We start from the raw sequence: 27,729 nt of genomic DNA on the forward strand, positions 1-27,729 counted from the left end.
CAATTGTCTTTAATAATAAGAATAGTATATTACATACTCAGGTGGAAAGTGTTTGATTTCTGTCGAGAAATTAGGTAGTTCGCCGAGACGAAGTCGAGGTGTACTTTATCTCGAGACAGAAATTAAACTTTCTACCGTCGTTCATCATTCAGTTGAAATATTGATCGCTAATAGTCTCTAACAATAAGGTAGTATAGGTGTACGAGTAGTTATGACTTCAACCATTATAAACGAATGGTGAAGTCTCTTAACTGTAAAAAGTAAGCCCAGATATGACAAAATTGAGAAAAAAACAGATTGCATATTGATATTCAACTGGGTGGAAAGTGAGAGCAGGTAATTTTTATCTTTCCACCTGGTGTACACGTAAGACATAATGTTATTACATACATAGTTGAAAATAAAAATATTTGTTTACTTAATTGTTCAAACTAAATATTTTTGTTATACTTTTGGCAGTTTCGATAAGTTCACGCTGGCTTGTTTCTGGTCTAATATATTTTTTTTATTTGTTAAGAACATTTTCGATGGCCCCACAATAAAACCTAAAGACTTGAGATCAGGAGTTCTTCTGTTGGAAACTCCTGATCAACATTGGGACATCTTGTATATTTCACATTTTTCTCTTTTGAGAATTTTTCTCCTTGACTTTGAATAGAGTAATGTGAAATTGGGCAGATCTGGATGCATCATCAAAACTACTTTTGATTTAGATCCTAGTCTGCTATAGCCACAGCAATAAATTTAATCACAACTTTAATCACTTTGTATAAATTAGCGTTTACCGGTGTTTTATGTTGTCGATAATCAGGTGAATATTATTACATAAGCTTTGATCAAGCATCACGAGATGAAGATGATGCAGAGACCTTGAAAGTAAATAAACATATTGCATAACTTCATTTATACCAATTTTGAGACTGACTATACACATACAGGATGTTGTAATTGGACCGAAAAATCGTATTTCGAAATCGAAAGACGGCTTGTAAAATTTCTAGGAAATCATATTGGTTTTATTTGGTAGGTAATACTAGTCCTCAAAACAAAAATTGTTCCTATAATTTGGAGGAGAAACACTTCTTTATTTTTGATCTTTCAGTTTCATTTTGGCACCGCATTTCGTAAACACTTTGTATTTGTTCTAAATCAAATCTCAACAGATAAATACAACCTAGAATAGGAATTTTAGTGATCTCAATAAAAATACTTTTAATAATACAAATAAAAAGATTTTGCCTTCAAGTCGTAAAGTAGAATTAACCGAGGCCGCATGCTTAATCTGTTGCATATTAACGCAAAGCTAATTGAACAGAAAGGAACTAATGAAGTACTGCATTCCTGACATATTTTCTATTATACATCACTGTTTTAAGTACAGATTACGAAATTGGTTCTATTAAAAATCAAGTCCTCTTATTCAAGAAATTAACGAAAAGAAAAAGCTTAAAAAAATTGGTGAAGAGCATCTCACCGATTAGGACAGATCGTTTTCTGACTGACCATAATTGCACTTCCTGCAACAAAACGATTTCACGTCACGACCAACGTAAACATCATCTTCCAACCAAAAGATACCACCAAATTCGAAGAAGAAAACTCCGGAAGCAAAACCAGTTAGCCCTTACAAGGTTTCAGAATTGCGTTCTGACCTGAACCGACAGGTGTGCTCTGTATAACACTTTTCACTGAACGAACACGTACCCTCTTCCTTTATCCTTCTAAACTCACACCTGCCCTTGTAGGTTAAATTGCGAGGGTCAAATAATGCGTCTTCAAGGTGAAGCGAGGGTAAACTAAGGGACCAGCTTTCTCCTTGGCTAAATCCACTTAGCAAATGGGTTCATACAGTGTGATTGGGTCATAAAAAAATATTGGAAATATTCTATATCGGTGATTGCGGTTAATGTTTTCGCTCCGTCTCTGTCTAAAACGTGGCACGTTTGACTGCCCGAAGGTACGCCGACCTTGTCTATGCCATCCAATTAGACCAGCTGATGCAGGTAATTTTCAAGTAAATGCGCAGTCCTTTTACGAAGTCTATAAATAAATCGCTGGGAAAATTACTCCGAGTATTAGGTAATTTTCTCAACTACTTTCAAGGAGCAGCATTTTGAATTAAATTGTCGATTAAATTACACAATTTCACCTGAAGGCATATTCGACTTACCATTACCAAATGCGCCTACGGCGTCAGTTTCCCATGCAAAAAATTCAGTTTGAGTTTACCCGATTACCTACTCCACATTACGAGCGAATTTCAATATGAACGCAACTGCGCACCGTTCTCACAACCCCCAAGTTAGAGGGAGGAAAAGGCCTCTTTCCATGGTCGAGCCTGATCGATATATCGACAAATACGTCGGGGGTCGCGTATAGCGTCACTGTGAAACTGCACCGCGACGCTCAATTCAATCAGTGTTGTTTCCAGGAAAAAAACCTACCAAGTTAATGCATTTTTTTTGAGAGCCAATGAATAAAAACGTAGTCATATTGGATCGTTATGAACTGTCCATTGGAAGGACAATAGTTAAACAAATCCTACTTCAAATAATACCACATACAATGAACAGTAATTTTTCTTCCCTGACAAAGTTAATAATAGTACGAAGTAGAGAAGGCAAATTCACACGAAAAACAATAGAACACTAACCATCCATGAATAATGATTACCAACCATGAGTTGTAGGTATGTATCGTGGGTTACAATGTTGCAGTTTACCTTACCTGTAAGGTGTTTCTCAAATTTAAGTCTCACCAGGGAATAGGCAGGATTATTTAAAAATAGAGTCAATGTGTGGAAAACATAGACGTAGATCTTAATAAACTCGACGTATCACTCAATCTTTGCTTTTGTAAATTATCCGTTTACGGTTCGGTATCTATACCGTAACTAATAAGCATAAGAGGTGTGATCATTAAGGAAAAACATTATGTAGTTCTCTTAATGATTCAATTAGAAAAGTTTACGATTGCTGGAAAAATACCTAAAATTTAACGGTTCTTCAGTTAGTAGAAAAGAAAGTTTGAAATCAGAATTGAAGTTTAATTGGCAGATGAATTAAAGTTGACATCGTTTCAGAGCCATCGCACCATCTTTAGTTTCCCAACACTAAAATTGAAAGCTGTGGGTTTTATAACTCAAGACTTTAAACCATTTGACAACGTTGAAACTTTATAGAGAGATGGTTAGAGTAGTATTCCCCAATAAAACGCTACTGAACTTAAGTAGGATAATGCCACTCCTACTTTTATTTCTCCATTTATAAACCCAGCTAATAAAACACGGGCAACTAATTAATTTGAAAAATTGCAGACATTTCTATGTAAACAGCAAGCAATAACCACGTGTAGCCCTAACACCAGTATGTCCCCGTAAAAGCCAGAATAAAATAAAAGAGCTCTCTTTTCCTTCTAATATCAAAAAGCTTTCATCCTACTCAGGGTGCAAAATTATAAAGCACGTATCAAAATACACAGCAAGACTTATGATGATGTTAATGGAGACCACTTTGATGAAACAAAAACAGGAAAAACCAACAGATCTACAAGTAGTATAGCCTGCAAAGACCATCCGTATATTTTTGATATAGGGTTTCCTGACCACGGACAGCATATGTAAGCCTCATGAAATTTGATCCACAAAACCAAGTTATAAAAGTGCTATAAAGTGGTATTAGGATCGAAAATCTGGATGGCTTCCCCACGGAAAGGGAGGATATGGAGCAAGGCCGATGCATAGAATGGGGACGATGTCGTCGCGACGCCAGGCGTCAAGAAGCCCCGCGGTGGCGATACTGCAGACGTCTAGACGATACTTTATTATCGTTATTCCATCAGGCTGAGATAGTAAGTAGATCCGATTCTGAGATGTTCAGCATCCACACTTTTTTCCAATTTTTTCAAACGGCCCTCATTGAAATAGATGACACAGCGTTCAAACGAGAAACAGTTAACGATAAAAAATGGAGACAATTTAAATAGCGTCGCTGAAACGCAAACGGTTTTGCGGATGATTAAATTGTGGAAATTATTATCCAGATTTAGGCATCAAAAAGCCAATTTCAACTTTCCCTATTTATCGCTGAGCGGAAACACCGGCGGATAATTGGTTCCATAACCAAAACCCTAAAATGGCAGCGATCTTCCCTTGCAAAACCTATATATCAACAGGAATAGGCCGCATTATGAAACTCATCCAGCTTTCCTGACTAAAAATTACCGACATTTCCCATTTTCCGACCGCCATGTGGCCCTTAAAACGGGAAGTTACTGCTCGCCGTCTGCGAACATCACGTACATCCAGTTTATCTTTCGGATTTTCGCGGATAGATTTATTCATGAATTCTGCAAATTTTAATAACCCAAAAAAGTCGATTTAGAACAGTTGTGTTTATTTTAGGGTTAAAAGGATCCCTAAATCATTGAAAAATGTGGAGAAAAAGGTATATTGCCTCATACAGAATATAAATTTTTGTTCACCAGTGAAAACTAAGTATACTGTTCTGGCTTGTTGAATATAAGACTGAAAGAACAAAATGCAAAGAAGAACTAAATAAAGGACAAAAGCCATCAAGACCTAAATGTCCTCACAACTCAATGTGTAGTAACTTAAGTAATGGGAAAATAAAATTTCGTATCTCTTGTACTTTGTTTTTTTTCACCGTCATTAATGCAAAGATTCTTGGCGCAGACCAGTGGATAACTCTAAATTGTTGTCTAGAATATTGGGAGTCGGATTTGGTGGAAAACTGTAGTTCCACTGCTTAATTCTTGTTTAACAACCCAGATACAAGAAGTCTCTTTGATATAAATCTTCTATTTTCTCATCTAATCTACACTGTATGCTATGGTTTCCTGAATCCAAATTTGAAACCTACCAGAATGATATTTTCGTGTACTTTTTGTCAGGTTTCAAGACTTCCTAGGTTTACTAAAACAACGTTTCTATGTCTATAAATTACGTTTGAATCATTACTCTCACGAATGCTCGACTCCTACGATTTGTGTACATTCGCCAAGAGACGTTCCAATGCAATCTAGCAGTTGAAGTTGACTCTAGGGTGTAATAGAATGTGATAAAGTGAATAGAGCGTTGTTAGAGTTTAATAACAAGTTACTCAACCATTATAAATTGCTTGCTAAATTTACGATAAACGTAAAAAAATATTAATTACCAAATTGAGGAATTTACCTTGTTTAAATTTGCATTTACATGTTGTATAAAGAATTGTTTGGTAGTTGCAAGGACACTTTACTAACCTTTGTTCGGGTTTTTCAGTGTTAGACATTCACAGAGTATAGGTAAATGATAAGTTTCTTAGGTACAACCAGTCTTATTTGATCTACTCAATGTACTTCAATGCATATTAACTTGCACAGTTATTGTACTAATTTACTTTGCCACTGCTTTACCTGGTACAATATTTTATAGCTCAGATGCACTATTCTTTGTCCCTAAAATTTCCTGCTTTTTCTTCCACCTGAACATAGCTGTAATGACGTACTGTTAACTGAATCTTGCTAAATAACTTAAACAACAAATTATTCACTATTCACAGTTTTATTGAAGCGGTAAATATTTTGTACGATTGTATTATTGTAATGAAAACGACCTTTAAAAAACAATCAACAATCAGGTAATCCGGCTTAGAACATAACAATCACTAATACCTTTCTCTATTTACCATTTTCCTGTACAAATTCCTAGAATCAGTCGACAATCGATGTCATTTATTCATTAAGTAAATCTAGTTTTACTTTACTACTTATTGTCTTCCTTTATATTATAATGATTTTCCATTTAATCAGTTTTTCCAAGGCAATGCTCTCACTACCTACTTTCTGTGACAAAAATAAAATGTAGGAAGTGGTTTTTAAAATTTAATTAACATCCACGACACGTTTGGTCGAGCGTGAATAAATATTCAAATTGACTCTCAGTTTCAGCCTTGACCAGTGCCATCCTAAAGAGTCAAGAACGGAGAAAAACACTCAGAATTTGACTTTGTAAACGAAGAAAATTGATTGGTGAAAACAAACCCAAAATAGACTGTTTATTTACGGCTGTAAATCGACAATGTGGGCGGACACGAAAACCCTGTAAGTTCCCGAAACAAGTGATTCCAAATGACTCGCTTCTATCTCGTAACACGTTGTTTACTACATGCAACCTTCGAAGGCCACCGTAAAGGTGATCGGTTTGAATCTACTGCGCAATTTACAATCCAATTGTGCTATTTTCGATCCGACTAATTGCTATTTTCACGTTGGTGATTCATCACATGTTATAATAGGTCGTACCAGTCAATTCGATTGGAATTCTGACCGTGAGGTGGCGCTAATCTTTGATCACTCCTGTATAAGGAACCCATTACCAAGTGCTTCTGTTACTATTGGATTACGCATTTATTACATCACGACTCCATTCCAACGCCTTTTTACCGAGTGGGTTGATTTAATTAAATGGAAGAAATTTTCATCAGAAGCCAGGAAACAGAATGGATGGAATGCAAGGAATAGTCGATTAGAACCGCGGCAATTATTAACTATTTAGTATTGGAATTTCTACATCCAATTTCAACATCCCAGTCTTTTAAATCCAAAGCTAAGCTTAAAGGAATGTGCATCGAAGCAAATTCTGCACGGTAAGTAAATAAATATCTTGAAAAGATGGATTTTATTTTAAAACGGAACCGGTTTGGGTTCATGTGGTCAGAGGAATTTAGCGACGGACGTTGGCTGAAGTCGATAAAATATTTTCCTTTATCTGCTGGCTGGATGGAATTTGAAACCGGTATGTTAAGTAATAAAATAGAAACTCTCGAGATAAAATTTGCTAATAAAAAACGGTTAGACTAATAAATATTGTGATAAATTTTGCATTAGTTGTCTAAGAATGTTTTAGAAATCAAGACTTTGCGACATACATGCACACATTGTATTACTAATATTAGAGGAGAATCTATTACAAAACTGAAAACCATTAAATAAGCGACTTGTCCTCAAGCGTTGCGTGACTTATTACTATTGTGGAATCGAACAGGAAATAATAGTTTCCTCAATATTAAATGTAACAACTGATTATCAACTTAGTTACACTGGTTCGTTACGTATTTACCGCAAATACAAGCTATAATGAAATAAATACGGTAAATAATTCACAACAGCCTAATATAGTTCACCATTAAAATACTGGGAGGAAGCACTTTTCAATACATTTGATACAAGGGCCACGTCAATGATGTCCAGAAAAAAATCTAGTTTAGTAAATTATAGGTTATTACGTTATTAGAAACGGAAATGTACCATCTGGTAAAATCTTGAGAACAAATAATCATATATTTATTAGAACTAAATAGGGAAAGAACAGTGTTTATAAATGACCTATTAACGTTACAAAGAAGTTAAAAAAGTCATACAGGATGATGGGTGAATCAACTGAAAAGAAGTACTAACTTTTGATTTTCAATGAAAACTTGTGTATACAATAGGATAAAGTTGGGAAAGCCTACTACAGACCATATAATAATTTACTTTTTAATCGGACAGGTACTACTTACTACTGAAAGTTAAATGTTCTGTTCTTTGTCTATTCTCATATTTAATAAAGATCTAGTTCATCATTACCTTTTTGTTATTTAAACAATTTTCATGTTTTCTTGAGATAATGGAATTGAATTTCAAATCGAACTAAAATCGTTTTCATGTTTTTTTTTTTAGATCCTACCAAATCGTAGAGAATGAGTGCATGTTACCCAAAAAAAAAAAATTTTTTGCCTCTGGATTTGTTCCTTTTGCACTGATACTTACTGTACTTGAAAGGTATTTTGAACACAGAACTATTCTACTTGAGACGACTTTCATTGTTGACTCAAATAGCCTTACATTAATTGATCCATCAACGTGACAATAGCTGGTAGTAAGATGTTATCTTAGGATTGCCTTGAATTAATAACGTAATTTGTAACTATAAGCAAGTAAGTGACCAGTGAATGTAAAAAAAGTTCTCACGGGTAATAACCGAGGGTATACCTTGCACACCAGGCATTTTTAACAAAATTGATGGCCAACTAAAGAGATTGCCAGCGGTTTTTGTAAATAGTTCCAACCTATTCTCATGTAGAAGGTAATTCTAAAAACTCAAAAATCTATCGGCCATAAATCTCTTGAAATGTCTTTTGTTCAGTTGACCCGGACTGTAATTGAAATGACTTTTCAGGTACAAAGAAAGCAGGTAAAATAAACGAAAGCAAAAGGTGTAAGCTTTTGCAACTTATCCAAGACTCGGACTAAATAAGCATCCGAAAATAAATTACTATATGACGTGCGGATTCATGCAAAAGTTAAAACGATCGTGTGACCGACACATACTGAGCGTGAAAGTCTCGAGTTCACTAGCCGGACTAACACGCCTTAAATAAAATTCATTTCGTAAACATTTATTCAAATTGTCAACTTAAATACTGAATAATTGTCTCAAGATCATGTTGCGTTTGCATTTATTTTCATTCATTTAAGACCGCATTTCAAAGCTGTAGCCAAGCCATAAAAGTATCGATGACAAAACGACCATCCTAATGCAGAATATGTGGGTGTTCCATCTGCATTTCTATAGTGACGTTCCAACAGCTGTTGATGACTACTTTTGGGTACATTTTAAGGGGTGTTCATTTTGTCAGTCAAGTCAATGACATGAAACAGAAATTGCAAAATACAGCTACAAAAAACTACACACACATCATACAGCTACAAAAAATGTAATCAAGAAAATATTACTTTTTAAAAATGTAGTAATGGTAAAAAAAAAAACATTTTTTGAACACCCCAGACTCTAATTGTCCTTTAATATACCTATCATGCACATTTTGTTAAATCTGGTAAAACTGTTCAAATTGTTGATGTCATCTTTCCAGCTCATATTTGAGAAATGGTGGGCAAAAACCATTTCATCAGTGAATAAATAAATTACTTAAAACAAAACCTTCTTAGCATTATTATAATCGAGAATATTATTATATTATAATATTCTCGATGGATAGATGACTGAAGTCTTCCAAGTATTGAAATTATTTAATATATATTTTGTATGGTATTATAACTGTTACTCTCACTTTGACAGAAACAAAGTCATTTTGGTCCAGTAACTTTGTTATTGGCACAGTGAGACAACAATCCCCACAAATAAAAATACCTATTTTGAATAATTTTGAGGAATTTTTCAAATAAAGTCAAAACGTATTTTCAAGCATATTTTTTATTAATTTCTGATTTTAATATTTTAAAAAATTTTCAAATTTAAAACGTCATAAACTTTCATAACTTGTCCTCAATTTGACTTACGATGTGGATTGAATTTGAATAACCCTGTATAAGTGTACTATATTGCATTGAAATATGTGAACACTGAACAGATAAGAAATATAATCTGAGCAAAACAACTCCGAAGTATTTCAACGCATTTTGAAGTATTTTAGACAATGTTAGGTCATTATATGAGATTTGGAGCAATGATAAAAGCATTTTGAGGTATTTTCAGCAGTATTAAAGCAAATTTTTGCGTCAAATCAGCGCTCTACCAGTAGATATTCATTTTGCAAAAAAAAAAGCTAAATTCTATAATGTTAAAATAACATAGTATTTAGTATAACAAAATAAAGGTTAACTGTAGGGTTATATTTTTTTAAAAAAAGCTTCTTTTTGTGATTGGTTTGTCCTGTTAGGATATTACATTAATACAATATTTAACGAATCCTGGTGGATACAGAAATAAACAAGACAAATCGATTTTACTTTTCTTTTTCATATAGGCGTTGATTAGTTTTATTTTGTACCCTCCATAAATACTTGCTAAGTAATTTTACAAAAAAATACTAAAAATGTACCTCACTAAAAACAAAAGTTGTACAAATTTATCTAAATTAAAATAGAATATTTGAGTAACAATATGATCTCATAAAACAAAACTTTGTTTTTGTATAATGGAACACCCCATATATTATTGCATTTTATGACAAAGACACAGGCCTCCTTAGGTCCAGAGAAGAAGACCTTGAAAATATATCTGCTTCTTTTTGTTATTCAGATGGCCCATAAACCTTTTTTCTCCAAGAATTTTCAAAGCCTTCTTAATGAGTTTTGAAATAGTTCTACCTACCCAAAATAGTGTACAAATTAGTAAAAAAAAATATATTAAGAACAAAAAAAAAGCTAATAACAAACCATAAAAGGTAAGTATGAATGGTAGCCTAACTTCAAAAGAAAAAAAAAACAAAGGGTGCTATGGCTGTCATCACTCACTAATGGTGGCAAAGTCGTTTTCTTTGTTTTGACATTTACCGGATGTTCAAAAACAAACCAGAAACATATAAACCAAGAATCACGTAATCCAATTGAACAGACAGTGAGGAATGGCAAAACGTGATAATTGCATTGTACAACTCGTTGAAATAGTGCCAAGAACTGCATTCAACTATAGAGCGTTGTACCTAACATCGTAACGCCCGGCAATGTAAAATGCAAGCAGCACACGGATTTCGTCCGGTCGAGAAAGCGTCGTTGAACGGCAATAGAACGTGTGCATGTTGGTTGAAATCAAAAGCGAACCCGGTGGTGATAAGCTAAGCGATTTATTTAAGAAGGTAAAAACCCGCCACAAGTCAACCGAGGTGCTGACGTACCCGGTCCGAAGTTGTCAAAATCATGTGTACAAAGTGGAAACGCGGGCAAAATCATGCGGTGCATTTACTTACCCAGCGATGCTTCCCAAAATTTCCTTCTTTTCGTCGCCCGTATGCTCGAAAATTACACGTTCGGTATCAATGTACATTGACACTGACATCGCGGCGTTTTCCACACGCGGCCAATAATTCGCCGGCGAAAAACGAAAAGAAAGCGGTTTTAAATCACAATTAAAATACGGAGCGCGGGATAACCAAACACTACGTAAGACTCACAGCGGTTTTCTGCGAGCGCGGGAAACAGCTGAGAGCCGGTTGACGCCAATGTTCGATTCATACGCAAAAGCAGTAATCGATTCGTTTTCCCGCAATAAAGCCCGGTTATTTACTATCTATCAGTTCGGGACAGTGTCAGATTGACAACTAAGCAAAAAAAATTGACGTTTTTCCACGTTGACAAGGAAATATTTGACAATAATCGTGGAACTATTTTCGACGCGGAGGAATCGGTGCCTCGACGTAGCGTATTTCGAACGTATCGTCTGCCAGCTGTGGCTGACGCCCCGCCCGTCCCGGCACCGTATATTTGCGACGTTGCCAAACGTTTTATGGGTTTCCTAAGTAGTTTCCCGCTACCGGGGTCAGTTTAAAAATTACGGAAGAGTAAATTGTGCGAAGTAGTTTTGTAGCGCGGGTCGGCGACGTCGATATTATATTTTTACTGTTGTTTCACATACTACTCGCTTTTAAATCTTATTTATTGTCCACCTACAATTTTTTTTTTTTATAATCGGTTTTCATGAAGACAATTGAAAACACGCACATCTTGGCTTATTAAGAGCTTAATGGTCAATTTTTTCCAAAATTCAATAATTGTTACGACCTTACGGCCAATAAAAGCACACAAACACAAATTTTAGGTCAAAATGTCTTCTGTGTCCCTAACAGCACATTTTTCTTCTACTAATTGAAGACTTTTAATTCTAAAGATACCTGGGTCGTCTTGCAGTCATATTTTCTATTAGCTCATTGCTGTTCTTCTACTACTGTCTACTAGATAATAATATCTGTAAGAAATATGTTACATTTAAATAATTCCCTTAAAAATGTGATCTAGTGCACCTGAAATGCCCTACCCAATGCATTTTCTACTCACTTTTTCCCTTAAAACTTGAGATAACATATTTGGGAATCAGCAGATCGTTGTGTAGAAACAGTATTTTTGGTCACAAAGTCATTGTTGAGCTTGAACTTGACTAAAATTATAGCTACAAATTCTCAAATCTAAATTGTCGGCAAAAAAGGCATGTTAAGCAACTGAAGGATACGTTGTGGAGGATAAATTGCAACTGGATTGTTTTAAATCTGTAGAAAAGAAAATAAAATTGATCATCAAAGCGTTATTATTGTAGCAGCCTAGTGAAACGAATTTTGATGTTTAAGTTACCATATAGTTTATCTACCGACACCATTGGAACAATACAAATTTTCGATTTTATCCAATCTCATCCAATGTTTGGGCTGCAATTTTGAACAACCACGTTACATTTGAAGACTAAACCCTAAAATGTATTCTAAAATTTGAAAAACAAGTTATAACATCATATTCTGTTTCTAAGCTGCTCAACAAAAAGATCACATACCTAACCTAACCGGTAAGCAACGTTTGCAGCATCTTAAACCTACCTACCTTATCCAGGACAGGAGAATGTAGTGCTATATCTGTGTCTCTGTCGATTTATTTACAGGGTGGCGCTAACATAAGCTGCAAAATTGGTAAAACTTAACGAACAAGTACTCATGAGAACATAAGATTGATATTAAGTTAAATTGTTTTGAAAAACCGTCGTTCTTATCTCAAAACATATTTTCCAGTTCTGGAATTAATAAATTAGCAAAAAAGTTACATAAGGTTAAAAAAAAAGGACTTTACAGTACAACAAAGATGCATTTCAATGCAATATTGTGTCATTTATTAAGTTTAAACCATTATGGATAATCTTAGCATTAAATTGTCGGTGCCTTTAATACACTGTAAATGACATTTGAAATGCTGCAAAGTTAGTTCAGATCGATTAATGCCTCGAAACGAATACGGTTTTAAATATGATTCAAAAAAAGTAAGCGGTGCCGACCTTTTAGTTGGGCAGTTTAGTTAGGAATTTTTGTTTTTCAAAAAGAAAACAACAAACCTTTCTTTTTCCCTGCACTTTTCTTCAGATTCAAATACTGAAAATTTGACTGACAAAATATGTATGGGGATTTTTACAATATTATATTCATGTGAACATTAGAAAGAAAAGCAAACTAAGACAATAGTTTCTTTTGTGTCTATGATGTGCAGTAAATCAACTAATCTTCTGACATCTTATACAAAGCAAAACATAAAGCCTAATCAGACACCTGCTTTTCGATGTCGAACAGCTGTTGAACGAATTTTTGCGATTTTTATGATAGATGCATCAATGCCTCCGGTTTTGATTCAAAATAAATAATTATCTAAATCACTTTTTAAATACTTAATAACCCCCTTAGTGCAACCAGGATTTTGAAGCTGAACACACCTTAAAAACTGATACAGGATAAATCCAGTTCGTGTTCGTCAAACAAACATCTGAAAATAAATTTCACTCCCCCCATTTCAGTTAGAATTTAGATGAAATATAAATAACTGAATCACAACACTTTAATTACCTCCGGCAAAGTAGAAATCGATATTCAATACTCTGTTAATACACAGATTTGTACGTTACAATTCCAGTGGTCGAAATCGTTTTAAATTAAATAAGGTCAGTGTTGTTCGTATCTCGCTGAAGGTCTAATGACATCGCAAATTGACGTCATTCGTGTCAGTAGTCTGGAAAACATGATGTTTTAATATTAATACATTAGAATTGTACCTTTGTTTACGACGATGCAAATGTAATAGTTGTCTGTCAGCGACAACAAGAAAAATATACTTAAATACACGCGGTTGGCAAAATTTATCCATAATAATTACCATTGACTGCTAATATTACAAAAATGTTCAACCGTCCTGTAATTACCAAGAAAACTATAGTTAGTTATTACAAAGCGTAATAAATTACTCTTAAACCTTTCAACTTACATTTTAATGTCTATTACTAATTTTTTCAAGTTGACAAATAGTAGTACATAATTTTTTTAAAGTAATTTTGACCTTAAAAACATCTGACTACTAAAAAAATCGAATAAACTGTAGACAGTTCACATTTTTGGAGCCTTAGCCGAGTTTAATGATCAAAATAAAGTTTGGCAGGTGGGTTCTTATAGAACCAGGTTCACAAATTGATTTTCAAAAAAAGTTACTCTGTATCTAAGGAATACCCCAACTGTTGAGAAAAATGGTTATCATAAAGTTCAGGATAGAAAAATAAGTGACATATAGCAGAAGCCAATAAATGATGTTCTGTGTTGCTTGTTCTTATACAATACCAGCAATTTGATTAAAAAAAATGGTTTCTAAAATACATACCATTAAAAGCAAAATCAGTGTCATCTGTATAACCATGAGGAACTCAGTTAATCAGTCAGGCTCATAAAATAGCCCTTCAAAAGCTTTTTTGTTGATAAAATTTGTTGACAGCATTTTGAAAATACAGATTGTTAAAAATGACAAAAAATCAATTAATCCTGATAGTACTTTAAGTATGCAAAAATGCTGTTATGTGATAATTACATTACCATAGAAAACACCTCTAAATTAGCTGAAAATTCGAATAATTCTAGGTATATAAGGAACATAAACTAGATCAACATTTAAATTTTTGAACTGCTGGAGTTGGACTTTTTGTCCAATGGACACTTTTTAGATCTTAGGCAGCTACTTTTAATCTACCTTGTGTAACAAAGCTATAAAATCTTCCAACCTTAATATTTGAATTTAGGGTATTCACGAATGACTTTAAAAATCTTGTAAGTGCCAAAATTTCATTGATTAATTAAATTCAATTGTTAAGATTTCATTTCACTTATACACTAGCACAAGGTTAAAATCAAGAGGCAAAAATACAATATTTTATATAGTTTTATTTTGAATTACCTTAAACGTTGTAAAATCAAACTGGTCGATCGGAAAAACCTTGATAAAAAATAGAAAACTTCAAAAACTACACCTTAATGTCACTAGAGAGAATAATAAATAAACAAAGCAATTTCTAAGTGTTACAGACCGTGTAGTAAAACATATTTACAGGGCTACCAAATTGGCAATGTTGTATAAGGCAAAATAGTTTTAAATTTGGTGATTGAGAAATTAAAATAATAAACTCAAAGGATTAAAAGTGAGGGCAAATAAAGAGAAACAGATCAATCAAATGCTTTGATTTTTGGATTACTATCCAAAAAGTTTAAAAAAGCTTACCATTAAATACTTACTCATCATCAACCAGGGAGCCTCTGAGGACATCCCTAAAATACTTCTATATACAATATAAATACTGTTTTTTTGCATAGTATTAAGAGGTAAATATCTTTTTATAACAGTTTAAAGGCAAAACTCATGTAAAACTCGAAAACAGGCAAAAATACATTCTTACGATTGCCTGATGAAAATTCTCATATAGGCAATGCAATTAAAGAAAATGGTAAACTAAACATCTTACACTGTAACTGTCATAAGAAGACCATAAGTTTCCTAAGCGTATTAACTTCAAGCTTAGCTTGAACGGTTAATTCAACGTCTATCTGAAATATAAAACATTTGTTATTTTTTAATTATTAATGAGTTATGTCTGAACTACTATACCTAACTAGATAATACTTTATGACTAAGAGAGGCACTATAAGGACAGTTTTTTGATATTGGCTTTAATGTTCATGTGACGCAGATGGGCTGGCTTTACTTTGATTTTCAGTTGTTGGATTAAATCGTAGATTTTCAGACTGGGACCCACTTTACCGCCTGTGTACTCCAAGATGTCTTCTTTGTTAAGGGTCAGCATGGTTTTTCCAGTTATTTTCTAAAACAGAAACGTGTGTTTGATGATATTCCAGACGATTTCATAATAATATTGATTATATTTGTGCGTACAAACGTTCTAAAAGTTTTATATTACTGCGATTTGTTAAAATCTATAGAAGTTAGATCCTATGATCTAACATTGATGAGGTTTTAATATACAGTGTTTCGACAACCTTACCATCATTTTTAGAAAATAAATTCTATTAAAAATAAAGAGATATAAGTTGTAGTATTTGTGCAAAAAATAAGACCTTAATTTGACTATCTACTTACAAGAACACTTAGACAAATCAAAACAGCATTAACCTAAAATATGATTATTTGATTTTTGAGTTCGTTGTGGTACTTTCCATTCATTCTTAGGTTTCATTCAAGAAAAATATATGTATATCTAACTACGATTCACTGCTAAATCCTTAGTTGCTAACACATTTCACAACAGGAAATATAATTAGAGATAATTTGTATAATGTTAACTAATATTCACAAAAAAAACGTCTACTCGTGCTGCCGTATATGAATGTTTTATAATTAATTTACAACTGTCGCGTAAATCAAATTACGTGCGCAATTTGCCTAGACCAACGTACGAAAGCAAAAAACCGAGTATTGAGTACATTTGCACTAAGGAAAGCTTTAATAATTCCTGAAGTGTGCAAAGAAGATAAAACAATCATTTTTGATACCTATCGGAATTAAGTATAAATTGCGTAACGTAATTAAAAAATGAAGCTAAAATAAAATTAAGACAATTGTAGTTCAGATGTAAACGCAACTATAAAAGTTGTAATTAGATTATTCATATAAAATGAAAGGTACTACGACTATTATTAAAAACAATACATTCTCAATCACATTTATCTCTCCCTCTCTATTTGCGTCAGCAATTTCAACAGTTCAATGCAATTATACAGGTATACTAAATACTTCAAATACCTATATTGTGCATTCTATCTTTCCGTGTACTTTAACATTGCAAGCAAAAATTTAGACTTAACTAAAAACTAACAAGTGACGTCCCCTCATAAAACATGCAAAATAACAGCTCTCGAGGGGGTTGTTTTAGTTTTATTACGCAGAAAGACAGCTTCAATTACAGGGAAAGCATTTTCAAAAGACAAAGTATTTAAAATTCAACAAACTGTCTGTTTTTGCTACTTTAAAGCTGTGGAAGCAACTTAATTTTATTCGTGTACAAAGGTTGTTACATGGAATTAGCAACGAAAGTTTGTTTTGGTAGTCTGCAATTGAAATGTCAGGTTTCCTTTTAGCAGAATTCGAAAATAAAATGATTAAATATTTCATAGAATCAGTTAAAATAGTCAATTACCAGAAGGACGTATTTAATAAAATTACATCAAAAGAGTTGTAATAGTTAATTTGTTCCTGTTTGGTTTCGACGTCTAAAATATCAAAATTTATGATGTTTTCCTTTATTCCAATGTAGAAGTTCCGGCTTTCCAAAACTCGCATTGTAACTATACAAAAACAGTATAACATTATTGTAGGATATGCAAATGATACCTTTGCAGTTCACTTGCCTGACAGTGAAAGTGGATGAATAACAATTGTTCGTGATCTTTAAAGCAAAAAAATAACTAAAAATTTGTTAGCTGAATATTGAAATGCAGTACTGACTTGAAAATAGTCAAAAAAAAAAAACAACTAGTAATTAAACAAAAAATCTTAATTTTCATTACAACGGTCACTCTAAACTTTTGCAATGACCTGGAACACTGCGCACTCACTACTTCTATAAATAACTACCGGCCAACGCACAGTATCACTGTGCAAACAATCACAAAATTAGTAAGCTAGGTAACAGCATTATTATCAGCTACATACCACAATCTAAAAGTGTCGACGAGGCATTGTAAACAAAGTACAATTATCATATCAAATAGGAAATTCCTAAAACAGCTATAAGAATAACATTCAAATTTATTCTTTGATGAAGAGCTTCTAATTTAGAGTACTAAGTTAAGAAAATGATTTTAGAAAATACTATTTGTATTAAACCCATGAAATATAGTCTCTTCAGACTATGACACTGCCGGCAAGAAAGTAGCAAAAAATAATAATTTCAATTTTTTGTTGTTTATCTGACACTTTAAAAAGTAATAGGCTCTCAACAAACTAAGGTTAGTATGCACTTCCTATACTGCCTACGTCGTAATTAAAGATTAACCACTTACGCTATAAACATACCTCTCGAAAATTCGCAAAAAATGTTGAAGTCGGTACATTTTCGGTGCACGAGTTCTTTAAGAGTATATTAAGCTGATTGCTTTAGAGCTGATCACAGTCGCCAATCAGTGATAACCATTCAACATGTTTTGCAAAATTTTGGTAATATTCGCTTTGGCGTTTGCCATTCAGGTAAGTTTTTCCCTCAACTTGCACATATGCGTTACCACAGACAAACTAATATATAGTTTACTTAATATGTTTGTCAACTTGCAGGCTTTGCCCCAAATAGCACTTCGGAGAATTGAAGCTCAAAACACAATCCTGACTGAACTTGGTTTGTTACTAACTGAAGACGACTCCTCTGTGGACTACAACCAATACATCCTTAACCTGGAATCTGTAGTAGAAGAGGTGCAGAAAGTGGCTTTGTACGCCATACAGAGTGCTGTGGAAATCGGAGAACTAGTGGCAAAAACCCTGGCCACTCTTGGGGCGCAACAAAACGTATTGGAAATAAATAACCTGCAGAATAATTTCTTTAGAATGTTTGAAGATGACAGACATAAGGCGTTCGGTCAAGGTTAGTTATATTAACTAATCCATAAGTGTCATTGTCAAAAATATGTTTTCCACAGACATCGACATAAGTGATTGCGTATCTCCAGCGATTCAGCTAGTCCATGGTCAAGCTCAAAGTTCAATCGACGCGATAAACGGCACTCTGGAAGTCATGCTTAATATTTTTACTAACTTGACAAGAGTTAGCTACATCGAGCCAGCTCAAGAAAACCTAGCCAAAAGCTATACTATCAGAGAAAGGATTTACACCTGTCCTTTCAACTTTACTAGTTTTCTACCATTTTACGCCTGTCTCGCCGTAGTGTCAGTCATAGACGATATCGTCATCATAAAGGAGTTTGCTGATAATTTCAATGACACCTCCACCGAGGTTGCAAGTTTGGTTGGAAAATTCGAAACAGCTGTCAATTACTACCGAGAACTAAACTTACAAGATTTTAATAACACCGCGCAAACAGCCTACGACAATACTTTCTTGCCTTGTGCTTCTGACAAAGGTTACAGCCCATAAACCAACTTAAAATACCAAACAGAGAGAAAGACTGGACCAATAGCCTAGATCGAATAGCGTAGATTTATTTTAGTTGTAATGATTAACGTTATCTTCGTTTTAGAAGACAACTTGTAAATTACTTAATAATATTGATACGTGATTAAACAATGATTATTACTGTTTTATCAGTCGTTTATGTAATATCTAATTTAAGACCTTGAGACACATTACACGGTGATAAATTGAAGTGCTAACACACACTAGCAAAAAACTAAGGTAACTGAGTAAGACAAAATCAATTAGTGTCCTTACCTGTTTGCTAAATGCATCACAGTAGTTGGCACAGTCGTTAACTCTCAAAAATTGAGCAACATCAAACACATTCCACTCGTCAGGACACAATTCGCCCGAGTCTAAAGACAAATTGGCGTTGTCTATTAATCTAGGTATTAGTTTAGGGCTTGTATTACTCGACACCTGAAATAAAACATTTTATAATAAACTAAAACTAGGAAATATTCAAAAGTGTAGCTGGTAGAAAAATTGGAGAGTTCACATTTTGTCTATTTTTTTCATTCAGACTCATGTCATGTTGGACAGCTTCTGGAAAACTGATCCGTGCAGAAATGCTGAATGACCAAAACCATTTTCATGCAGTAATGGCGAAGTAATGGGCTAAATTACCAAGGAACCCCAAAAAATCATAAAATTATTATTACTTTCTTTAGGTGTTATCAAGAAAGATCCTAACCAAATTCTGTTTTGTTCTGTAGTACACTTATTTTTTCATATTTTTAATGGGTGAGACACCCTGTTACAAAGAACCAATTTGTTAAGTTAGTTCTCACAATAGATAAACATACCTACGCTCGATTTGGAATGCCAGATAACATGGCTTATTTCGAAATTGGGCACAGCAATGTCCTAATTTTGGAATAAATCTGTATTCCTTGAGACACGAGGTTAATTGGGAAACATCCAAAAACTAACCAGATATTGAATTAAAGTTAAAACACCCTAAGTTTCCTAACCTTTCCTAAGTTAAAACAAAATAAAAAATATTGCTTTATTGAGGACTACTTGAAAATGTAGCTTTTTTGTCAGCCAAAACCCAATAAATCAAGCCCCAGTACCGTTAAGCAGGTTTTACACCAAAAGTTTTACTTCAAAGAAATTGGACACATTTATTTGATCAAATTTTATGCATCAAATAAATTCATGAATTTCTTGAAGCATAATGTGATTTCGTTTTACACCTATCAAACTTTTATGTCAAAGCTGTCAATGAAAACAGTTTGGCCAACCAAGAAGATTATTCCTACTTTGTTTTCTTATTTTTCTGGTTCAAAACACACGTTTACAGTTACAGTTCAAGTGTCCACTAGTCCACACCACACAACAAAACACACTGGAACTGAATACTAATAGTCAGTCTCTGATTTTAACCTCACTTTACTTTTCGTTTTTATCTGTTGGCAGTTAGCATTACGCAAAACGGCAAGTTTGATCAAATAAGTTGGATGAAAATAGAACCTGTCCTATTTGGTGAAAAATTTTAAGTAAAATTATTTGAAGGTAAATTTGACATAAAATTTTGTTTTACACTGGTAAAATTTGTCCTTGAAGCAGCTTCATGAATAAATTCATGAATTTCTTTGACATCAAACCGCGGTGTAAATCCTGCTTTAGAACCCGATTAAATTTCCTTATTTGGTTTTGAAATGACAAGGTTTTAAACATAACTAAAACATTTACTGGTTTGATTGAAAACCAAAAAAATGTCACACACTACCTGGTGAAATAAGATTATTAATGAAGTAAAATAAAAACGAAATCACTTACATGTGCGGAGGGTTTTCGCTCAGGAGGAGGTTCAGGCGGTTCACTATTAACCTTGACAGTGCTACTACCAACAACCGCGGGAGATTCACAACTGGAGATTGGCAAACTCTGGTCAGGACCTGCTGGTTCTTCACCTAACATTCACCAATTCATTTTTAGCTAATATACTGTTTAAAAAACATTTTACCAGCTTCCGGGCCGGCCTGATCTTCGCTAATCTCACTCTTTACGTCCGCACTGACCGACTGGTCGTCGGCATAGTCTTCTTGACCACCTTCGTCATTATCCAGCTGATCAATTTCAGAGACCTCCTGAGATTCAGTCTGAAAATTTTACCATATTTTCAAATAATCGTAAAATAAACGCGTCGGGACACATTTACCTTAAGAGCTTTACTTGATAGGGACACGGAAGAATTACTACCGAACGAGCTGTTCTTTGAGCTTTCCTTATTTTTCTTTTTACGACTTTTACGTTTTACTGTGAATACAAAAAGAATAAAATATAGATTGGCGCTAAATGTTGCCTGAAAATGTACCTTTGGGACTTTTAACCACTGGTGGGTTGGGTTTATTTTGAACGGGTGGTCCTTCCAATTTATGACCCACACTTTGACACCAACCTACTGGATAAATATCTGAACTTTCACAGTCAAGCCATTGATCAAACTCATCTTCCCATCCATCGAAATGAACCTAAAATTCGCATAAAACATCACCTTACTGCAAATTACTTTGTTGTTTAAACATTACCTTCAGTAGTCTACCGACCACTTTTCCTACTGTGGCAATGCAGACTAGTCGAGGATCCATTAAATCGGCCGCTTCAATCTTCATACCTGGAACGAATCCGTGTAATGGCACATAAGTATTGAACAATAAGGGATCAGCAGGAACTTTTCCTGTTTCGAGTAGATACGTGTTCCAGTCGAATGTTGCCTGAAAATGTCATGTTAAACCACTAAAACTGTTAAACCTTAACAAAGACACAATGTTTACTTTATAGTGGTCACTGAAACACATTTTTACCTGATCGTATCCTTTAGGAGGTGTCAAAGGGATGTTATGTTTACTGCAAAATCCTACCGGAAATATACACGGCGACTTGACGTGATAACAAAACCAATCCGCACCTAAAGATTAAACCGCTCAGCAAAAATTAAATTCACAAAAAACGTTCATTATTACCCCCCAGATCCAAGTCGTAACTGTCTATCCTAATCATAATATATCCATAGTTCAATACGTCCATTACAGTAGCAACGCAAATTGCAGAAAGATTTAGCGGATCTATAGCTTCCAATTTCATTCCAACAGAAAACCCTGCACAAAAACCCAGTGTAATCCCTCTTGTGTTATTGTTAAAGTTTTATTACAGTACCGGAATTATTATAATCGACAGAACCAACTTGAATAGGGTTAAACAGATCTTCAGTAGCGTCCTCATCCTCAAAAATGCCTCGAGTAATCCGATCGATGTAGTTAACAGGCGCAACCAAGTGATGACCAATCTATATAAATGGACAAAAAACCGATAAGTCTTTGAAACAAATTAACCTGCAGTGGTTTGACGCACTTTTTTAGCCCAACCCACTGGATGTAAAAGCGGAGAGTCTTCGTGGCACCAGAATCCGGCGTCGTCCGGTGCAGAATCAAAGTATTTAACATTAAGTCTTTTGCCCACTATTCTATGGACTACGGCCACTTTCACTTGAGATATGTGGTTTTTGTCAACTACTTCTAAGTAAAGACCGACATCAAATCTAGAAACAACGTTTTACGTTACTAATTTTCAGGTGAAAATGTTTATTTCCTTCATTATAATAATTTTATATTGATCATATGATAAGTGATATCCTCTAGCTATTTAATGGCGATCAAACACCACTTATACAAAAAAAAAATCAAAATAAACTAAGATACGGTCATAGACACAAGAAATGCATTTAGTATAAGCAAAAACTTAGATACACGTGTATGTTTCAATCTGACACTTGTGTGAAGATAAAATGTAAAATATTTAATATTAATTACATTGAGTAGGTGTATATCAAGAAGAAAAATAATGATAAACATCACACTGATTTTTTGTTATTTTTTTTTTCTATTTATTTCTATTCATCAATCTTATCAGCAAAAAACGTATGTCGATGATTAAGAATGTGATACGGATTGATTGTCAAAATGATTATAATTTTAGGATATATCTTAAGGCAGGAGCTACAATGACCACTATGACTTCTGGCAATTTAAAACAGTTACGGTAAGTTTTACAACACTTTGGCACTTTTTAGCAGGTTTTCAGTAGCATTTAGAGGCCTCTGACACTTTCAAACTGTTCTAGAGACCTCTGGCAAACTTAAAACAATTCTAGAAAAGTTTAAAACACCTGTAGAACTCTCTGACATTTTTTAAAAAGTTGCAATTGTCTGTCAAAATGGTCTTAGAGGCCCCTGCAAATTTAAAACAGTTAGGGGAAGGTTTAAGACACTTGAAAAGGATTTTGGAAGTTCATTTAGAGGTTATTAACACTTGCAAAATGGTTCTAAAAGCCTCTAGCAATTTAAAACCGTTACGGGAAGGTCTAAGACGTTTTTAGAGGGCCCTGGCACTTTTTAAGACGTTGGTACACTCAAAACGGTCTTGGAAGGTTTTCAGTAGCATTTAGATGACTCTGGAACTTTCAAAAGGGCTTTAGAGGATTGTGGGAACTTGAATCAAGCAAGTTATTTTTTACCTATGGAAATAGTCTCAATCTTTGTCTAGTGAAATGAGATAAGCTATGTGACACAACAGTCTGAACTGAGTTTACATATTACTGGACAATGATACCTAACTGACATAAATTTAATAATATAAATATTACGTAATTCAAAAACGACTAAGGATTTGTAACCTAGTTATAGTTAACCATATTGCTTATCCACCTTTTGATATTGCAATAAATACTGAATAAAACACACTGCTTATCATCAGATACACACAACTACCTAAATATTTTAATAAAAACACTATTTGTTTAAGCTGAAACTTTTCATTATAAAAAACCTTACCAATAGAAACTGTATCCCAACATAACAAAGAACATAATTCCTTACCTGGATTTAAGGCTTTCAATTGCTTTATTGCTATAGTTTGAGGGCAGAGTCCTAGCTCCAGTAAGGCGTTTACGTAAAAAATCCTTCCAGTCACTGTACTTATTTTCTATAGTTTTAGGAGGTATTAACGGTTTTCCTCTAGTGGCACACCAACCAACTGGATGAACCTACAATCATCAAAACCCCGCAACTAGAAGTTGACTGGAAATTTGAACTGTGAACATACCTGATTTGAACACAAACTAACCCAGAAATCTTTAGAGTCATTAGCTCCAAATCCCTCATACCGTAACTGAGCTTTATATCCAACTATCCGCATGACTGTCGCGACCCAAAATGAGTCGGGAAATGCATCCGACACGTTATCGCAATCGGTATTTTCCACCTCCACCTTCATTCCGACCATAACGTTTTCCCAAATATCAGCCATGGGTGCGTGTTTGAAACACGTTACCGGAGCGGCCACAAAGTACCTATCGCTAAGTTGGGAATCCCAACTAAAGGAATTTGCTAGCTCTGATGGTTTTCTACGCACTAGAGGAACAGTGTCGTCCACTACGTGTGGCAGTTTTTCTAACTGTGGTAATCTGGACATAAACAATTTTAGCATTACGCACAAAAACTCTTAGTTCAATGTAAAAAGACCTTGGATCAATGTAGCAATCCGTGAAATCCTCTTCGTATTTCATTGAAAATTTATACTTTGCGTAATGATGTTTTGAATCTGGGGTATCCGGATTTGATTGCGGAAGAGGTTCAGATATTAGACCATTGTACCCTCTTGCACACGCCATTGAGCAAAACCTTCTTTCTCTAGTGTAAAATGCATGTTTCACTCCAATAGCTCCGCATTTTTCGCATACAGCTACAACCAAAAGTCAATACTTCCCAAGTCTTTTAGTAGCTTATAAACACACTAACCTATCCCATCTTTTTGTATTGGTATCACTGAAGGATCAGTATTGCTTTGATAAGCAATTGGAGTTTTAAGCACTAAGCCTGGATGTTTTACAGGTTTAATTTTCCTAGTGGGACATGGTATAGTTTGAGTGGCAGTGGTTATCATATACACAGGTGATGAATTGCCATCATCCAAGTAACTGGAATCATTGCTTTCATTTTTCATATCAATAAAATGCATCATGTCATAACTCTCTCCAGTGTCCTATTTTAAAACACCATGAAAACACTCAACTAGTTTAGCTACCAAACTGTCATACCATATGAGAACTTTGCATTGTACTATGCATATCATCAATCGACTGACTGGACATGCTATGATGTGATGGAGTATAATACATATTTTCATGCTGTTCCAACAGCATGTCATTGGGATCTGGAGGAATGAGTCCTAAAGGCACATCACTAGCACCTTGTTGAGACCCCATCCAAACCATACCCATTTCGTTCATAGTAGACATTGGGTTATAAACTGGAAATTACCTTAGGTATTATAAACCCAATTTAAATAAAATGATAATTGAAAACAACAGCTATATTTGCATTCAAGTTTAAGCAACATTTTCCAGAAATATCTTAATTTACATTTGCAGAGTGATATGGCTGACATATTGACCAAGATATATTAAAGTGACTGTGTGAATTTACAGAACAGTTAATATCTTAAACTCAAGCAGTAGTATCACAGTAATGTAGCCGAAACCAACATAAATTTCAGTTCTTGTGGAGCCAGTTTACTTTTACTTAGTTTGCTAACAGCTGCTAGACTAATTAAACATGTTGCCAAAGGCCAAAGACTTTGAGGTTGAGCCAACATTTTGGTTTTAATTATTTTAATTGTTAGCAACAACTAGGAAAGAAAATTCGACAAAGGACTTTTTCCAACACTGACAAACACATTTTAGAGACAAGTATTTTAACTTACTGGCAATAAAAAAAATGGGATTTTTCTTTGTCACTTCTGCATGGTATATGAGGCAAGGAAATTTATAAGTGTTGATGATGGCAAAATAGCAAACTGCTAAATTGTAATAGTTAATGCAACTGCATTACTAAATTTAAACTTTTTTAAATGATGTAGCCACATGCCCTTAACTGCCAAATTTAAAATAATTCTAAAGAGTTGCTGTCAGAGGCACAGGGTATAGGGTTACTACCCACAAAGGTTTAAGATAAAAAAATTCAATTACTTAAAAATAAGATACTCAACACGATATAATAAACCTTTGTCTTCAAAGCAACAACTATACTGGGTGTCACAAATCAAAAATGGTAGCGGCTACAGAGTTGGTAAAATTACCATTTTAAAATTTGATCAATGAGGATTTTTCATCTAACTATAGAAAATCCTGTTACAAAATCAAACTACAAGCTTATTTTATACTTTCTCCATGTAAAATTACATACTACTTTATTATAAAAAAAATTATTGAAATATATGACACAGAACAATGTTTATTTGTTATTGCTGAAAAAATTAACAGTTTTTTTTTATTATTTGAAGCATCTTGAGCAGGGCCTTACCACACTTACTCAAGAAAATTGGCAGTATTGGTACCTCAATTAGCACATGTTATATAATTAGCAGAACTGCTATTACAAATTGTTATTTGAAATTGTTACAATGTAGGATAAAATGTCAAATTGCACTCAATCCAAGAGTGGAAAAGGACTCAGCAATAACTCCAAACTGTTTGTGTGTGTTTATTTGTACTCAGTACTTACTGAGGTACTTACTACTTGTCTCAATCACAAAACTTGAATTATCAAATGTAGAAATTTAGAGGGTTTAGTATGAAAGCCCTTATTATAAAAAAGGCAAGAATGTAATGTAGCACACAAGACTGGCTAGTTATTAATGACTTTAATTTGCAGTTTTTCTGTAATAATAGTATAATCAATCAACCTGCATACATGTGGTTCACAACCTAATGTATAGTAGTAGGTAGTATATGTTAATTCTAAATAATACTATTTCAAGTGCAGACTAACAGACAGTATGACTACATTCTGAACAAACTATTAATTAATATTGATCACTTTAGATATTAGTGTTTTGCAAAGTAATCTTGAAAGTTGTAAAAAACTAAAATGAACTAATATTTTAAGATGTAAGCAATAAAACCTACATAAAAAAAGCTGCAACCGTTCCCTGAAAATAAATTAAAGGCAGAAACAATGAGATTCTAACAAAAAGGAGCAATTCAAGTTTAATACAAGCAATAAAACCAAAGGGTAGATCGGGAACAAAAAGCTTGTATTGCGCTGCAAACTAGAAAATGTCTTACCATTCATGTTGGTTGTTTCGTATAACTTTCCAGATCTTCATTAGAAATCACATTTAATACAATCTAAGGAAATATTAGCGGTTTATTGCCATTGTAGGCAAAATTTGCCTTGTTTGATACAATTGAAATTTCCTTGCTTTTTTTCCTGTGTTGCAAACAGCCTGCGGTTGGGGAAATTTATGTCAAACGTCTAATCAAAAAACAAACTAATGGCGGCAACATTGCGAACAAACTCCCTAGATAACCGATTTAAGTTGTAGAAGCTAATATACTTTAATCAAAGACAATACACGTGCATTAAGAGCTTAAATTTGTTTTGTTCAGTTTTTAAATACCGACATTGTGGTGTAAATTACTATTTTATGCAATTACCAGCCTATAACTTGGCGACATTTTGTATTGTAATGTTGGCACGCTGCCGGTCGGTTAATGTCATAACGTTCTTAGCTTAGGCAACACAAAATACGCGTAATTTTTGTTTTGCAAAATTGAAAATCTAGGTATTCTTATTTATTATTTTGGCATTTAATATGAGTTTCTTATTATAATATGATTGTTTTTGCCATTCTTATTCCTTTAGGTTTGAATGTTGAAAGATATAAAATTTGAGTTTTTGT

At 33.9% G+C, this 27,729-nt stretch overlaps 3 protein-coding genes and 1 long non-coding RNA gene across 4 annotated transcripts in view; 1 reads left to right on the plus strand and 3 right to left on the minus strand.

Annotated features, from left to right (window-relative positions):
* LOC145730535 (uncharacterized) overlaps positions 1–11,009 on the minus strand; it is a 65,936-nt gene extending 54,927 nt beyond the window's left edge. Inside the window, exon 1 of the mRNA XM_081981775.1 lies at positions 10,752–11,009. Coding sequence (XP_081837901.1) covers positions 10,752–10,840 — 89 coding nt within the window. The 5' untranslated portion in view covers positions 10,841–11,009. The remainder of the gene's footprint in view (positions 1–10,751) is intronic.
* Positions 11,010–14,709: 3,700 nt separating this feature from the next.
* Sfmbt (Scm-related gene containing four mbt domains) lies at positions 14,710–27,299 on the minus strand. The gene is made up of 18 exons (XM_081981763.1): positions 27,113–27,299; positions 25,085–25,296; positions 24,786–25,029; positions 24,510–24,729; positions 24,091–24,451; positions 23,865–24,031; positions 22,343–22,529; positions 22,148–22,277; positions 21,955–22,089; positions 21,796–21,899; positions 21,520–21,705; positions 21,306–21,462; positions 21,150–21,247; positions 20,955–21,090; positions 20,768–20,901; positions 19,238–19,402; positions 15,448–15,661; positions 14,710–15,386 (listed from the first exon to the last, which is right to left on the minus strand). Exons 1-17 carry the CDS (start codon positions 27,117–27,119, stop codon positions 15,482–15,484), a joined length of 2,823 nt encoding a protein of 940 aa, XP_081837889.1. The 5' UTR covers positions 27,120–27,299; the 3' UTR covers positions 14,710–15,386; positions 15,448–15,481.
* LOC145730539 (uncharacterized) lies at positions 16,990–17,737 on the minus strand. Its single transcript, XR_014178641.1, has 2 exons — positions 17,205–17,737; positions 16,990–17,141 (listed from the first exon to the last, which is right to left on the minus strand). It is a non-coding gene; the product is annotated as an uncharacterized LOC145730539 (long non-coding RNA).
* On the plus strand, positions 17,894–19,110 carry LOC145730537 (uncharacterized). Its single transcript, XM_081981777.1, has 3 exons — positions 17,894–18,042; positions 18,127–18,433; positions 18,489–19,110. Exons 1-3 carry the CDS (start codon positions 17,995–17,997, stop codon positions 18,941–18,943), a joined length of 810 nt encoding a protein of 269 aa, XP_081837903.1. The 5' UTR covers positions 17,894–17,994; the 3' UTR covers positions 18,944–19,110.
* Positions 27,300–27,729: the final 430 nt, after the last annotated feature.

This window comes from Ips typographus, linkage group LG6 (assembly GCF_016097725.1).
Source record: "Ips typographus isolate SLU linkage group LG6, UJ_Ityp_2.0, whole genome shotgun sequence".
NCBI lineage: Eukaryota > Metazoa > Arthropoda > Insecta > Coleoptera > Curculionidae > Ips > Ips typographus.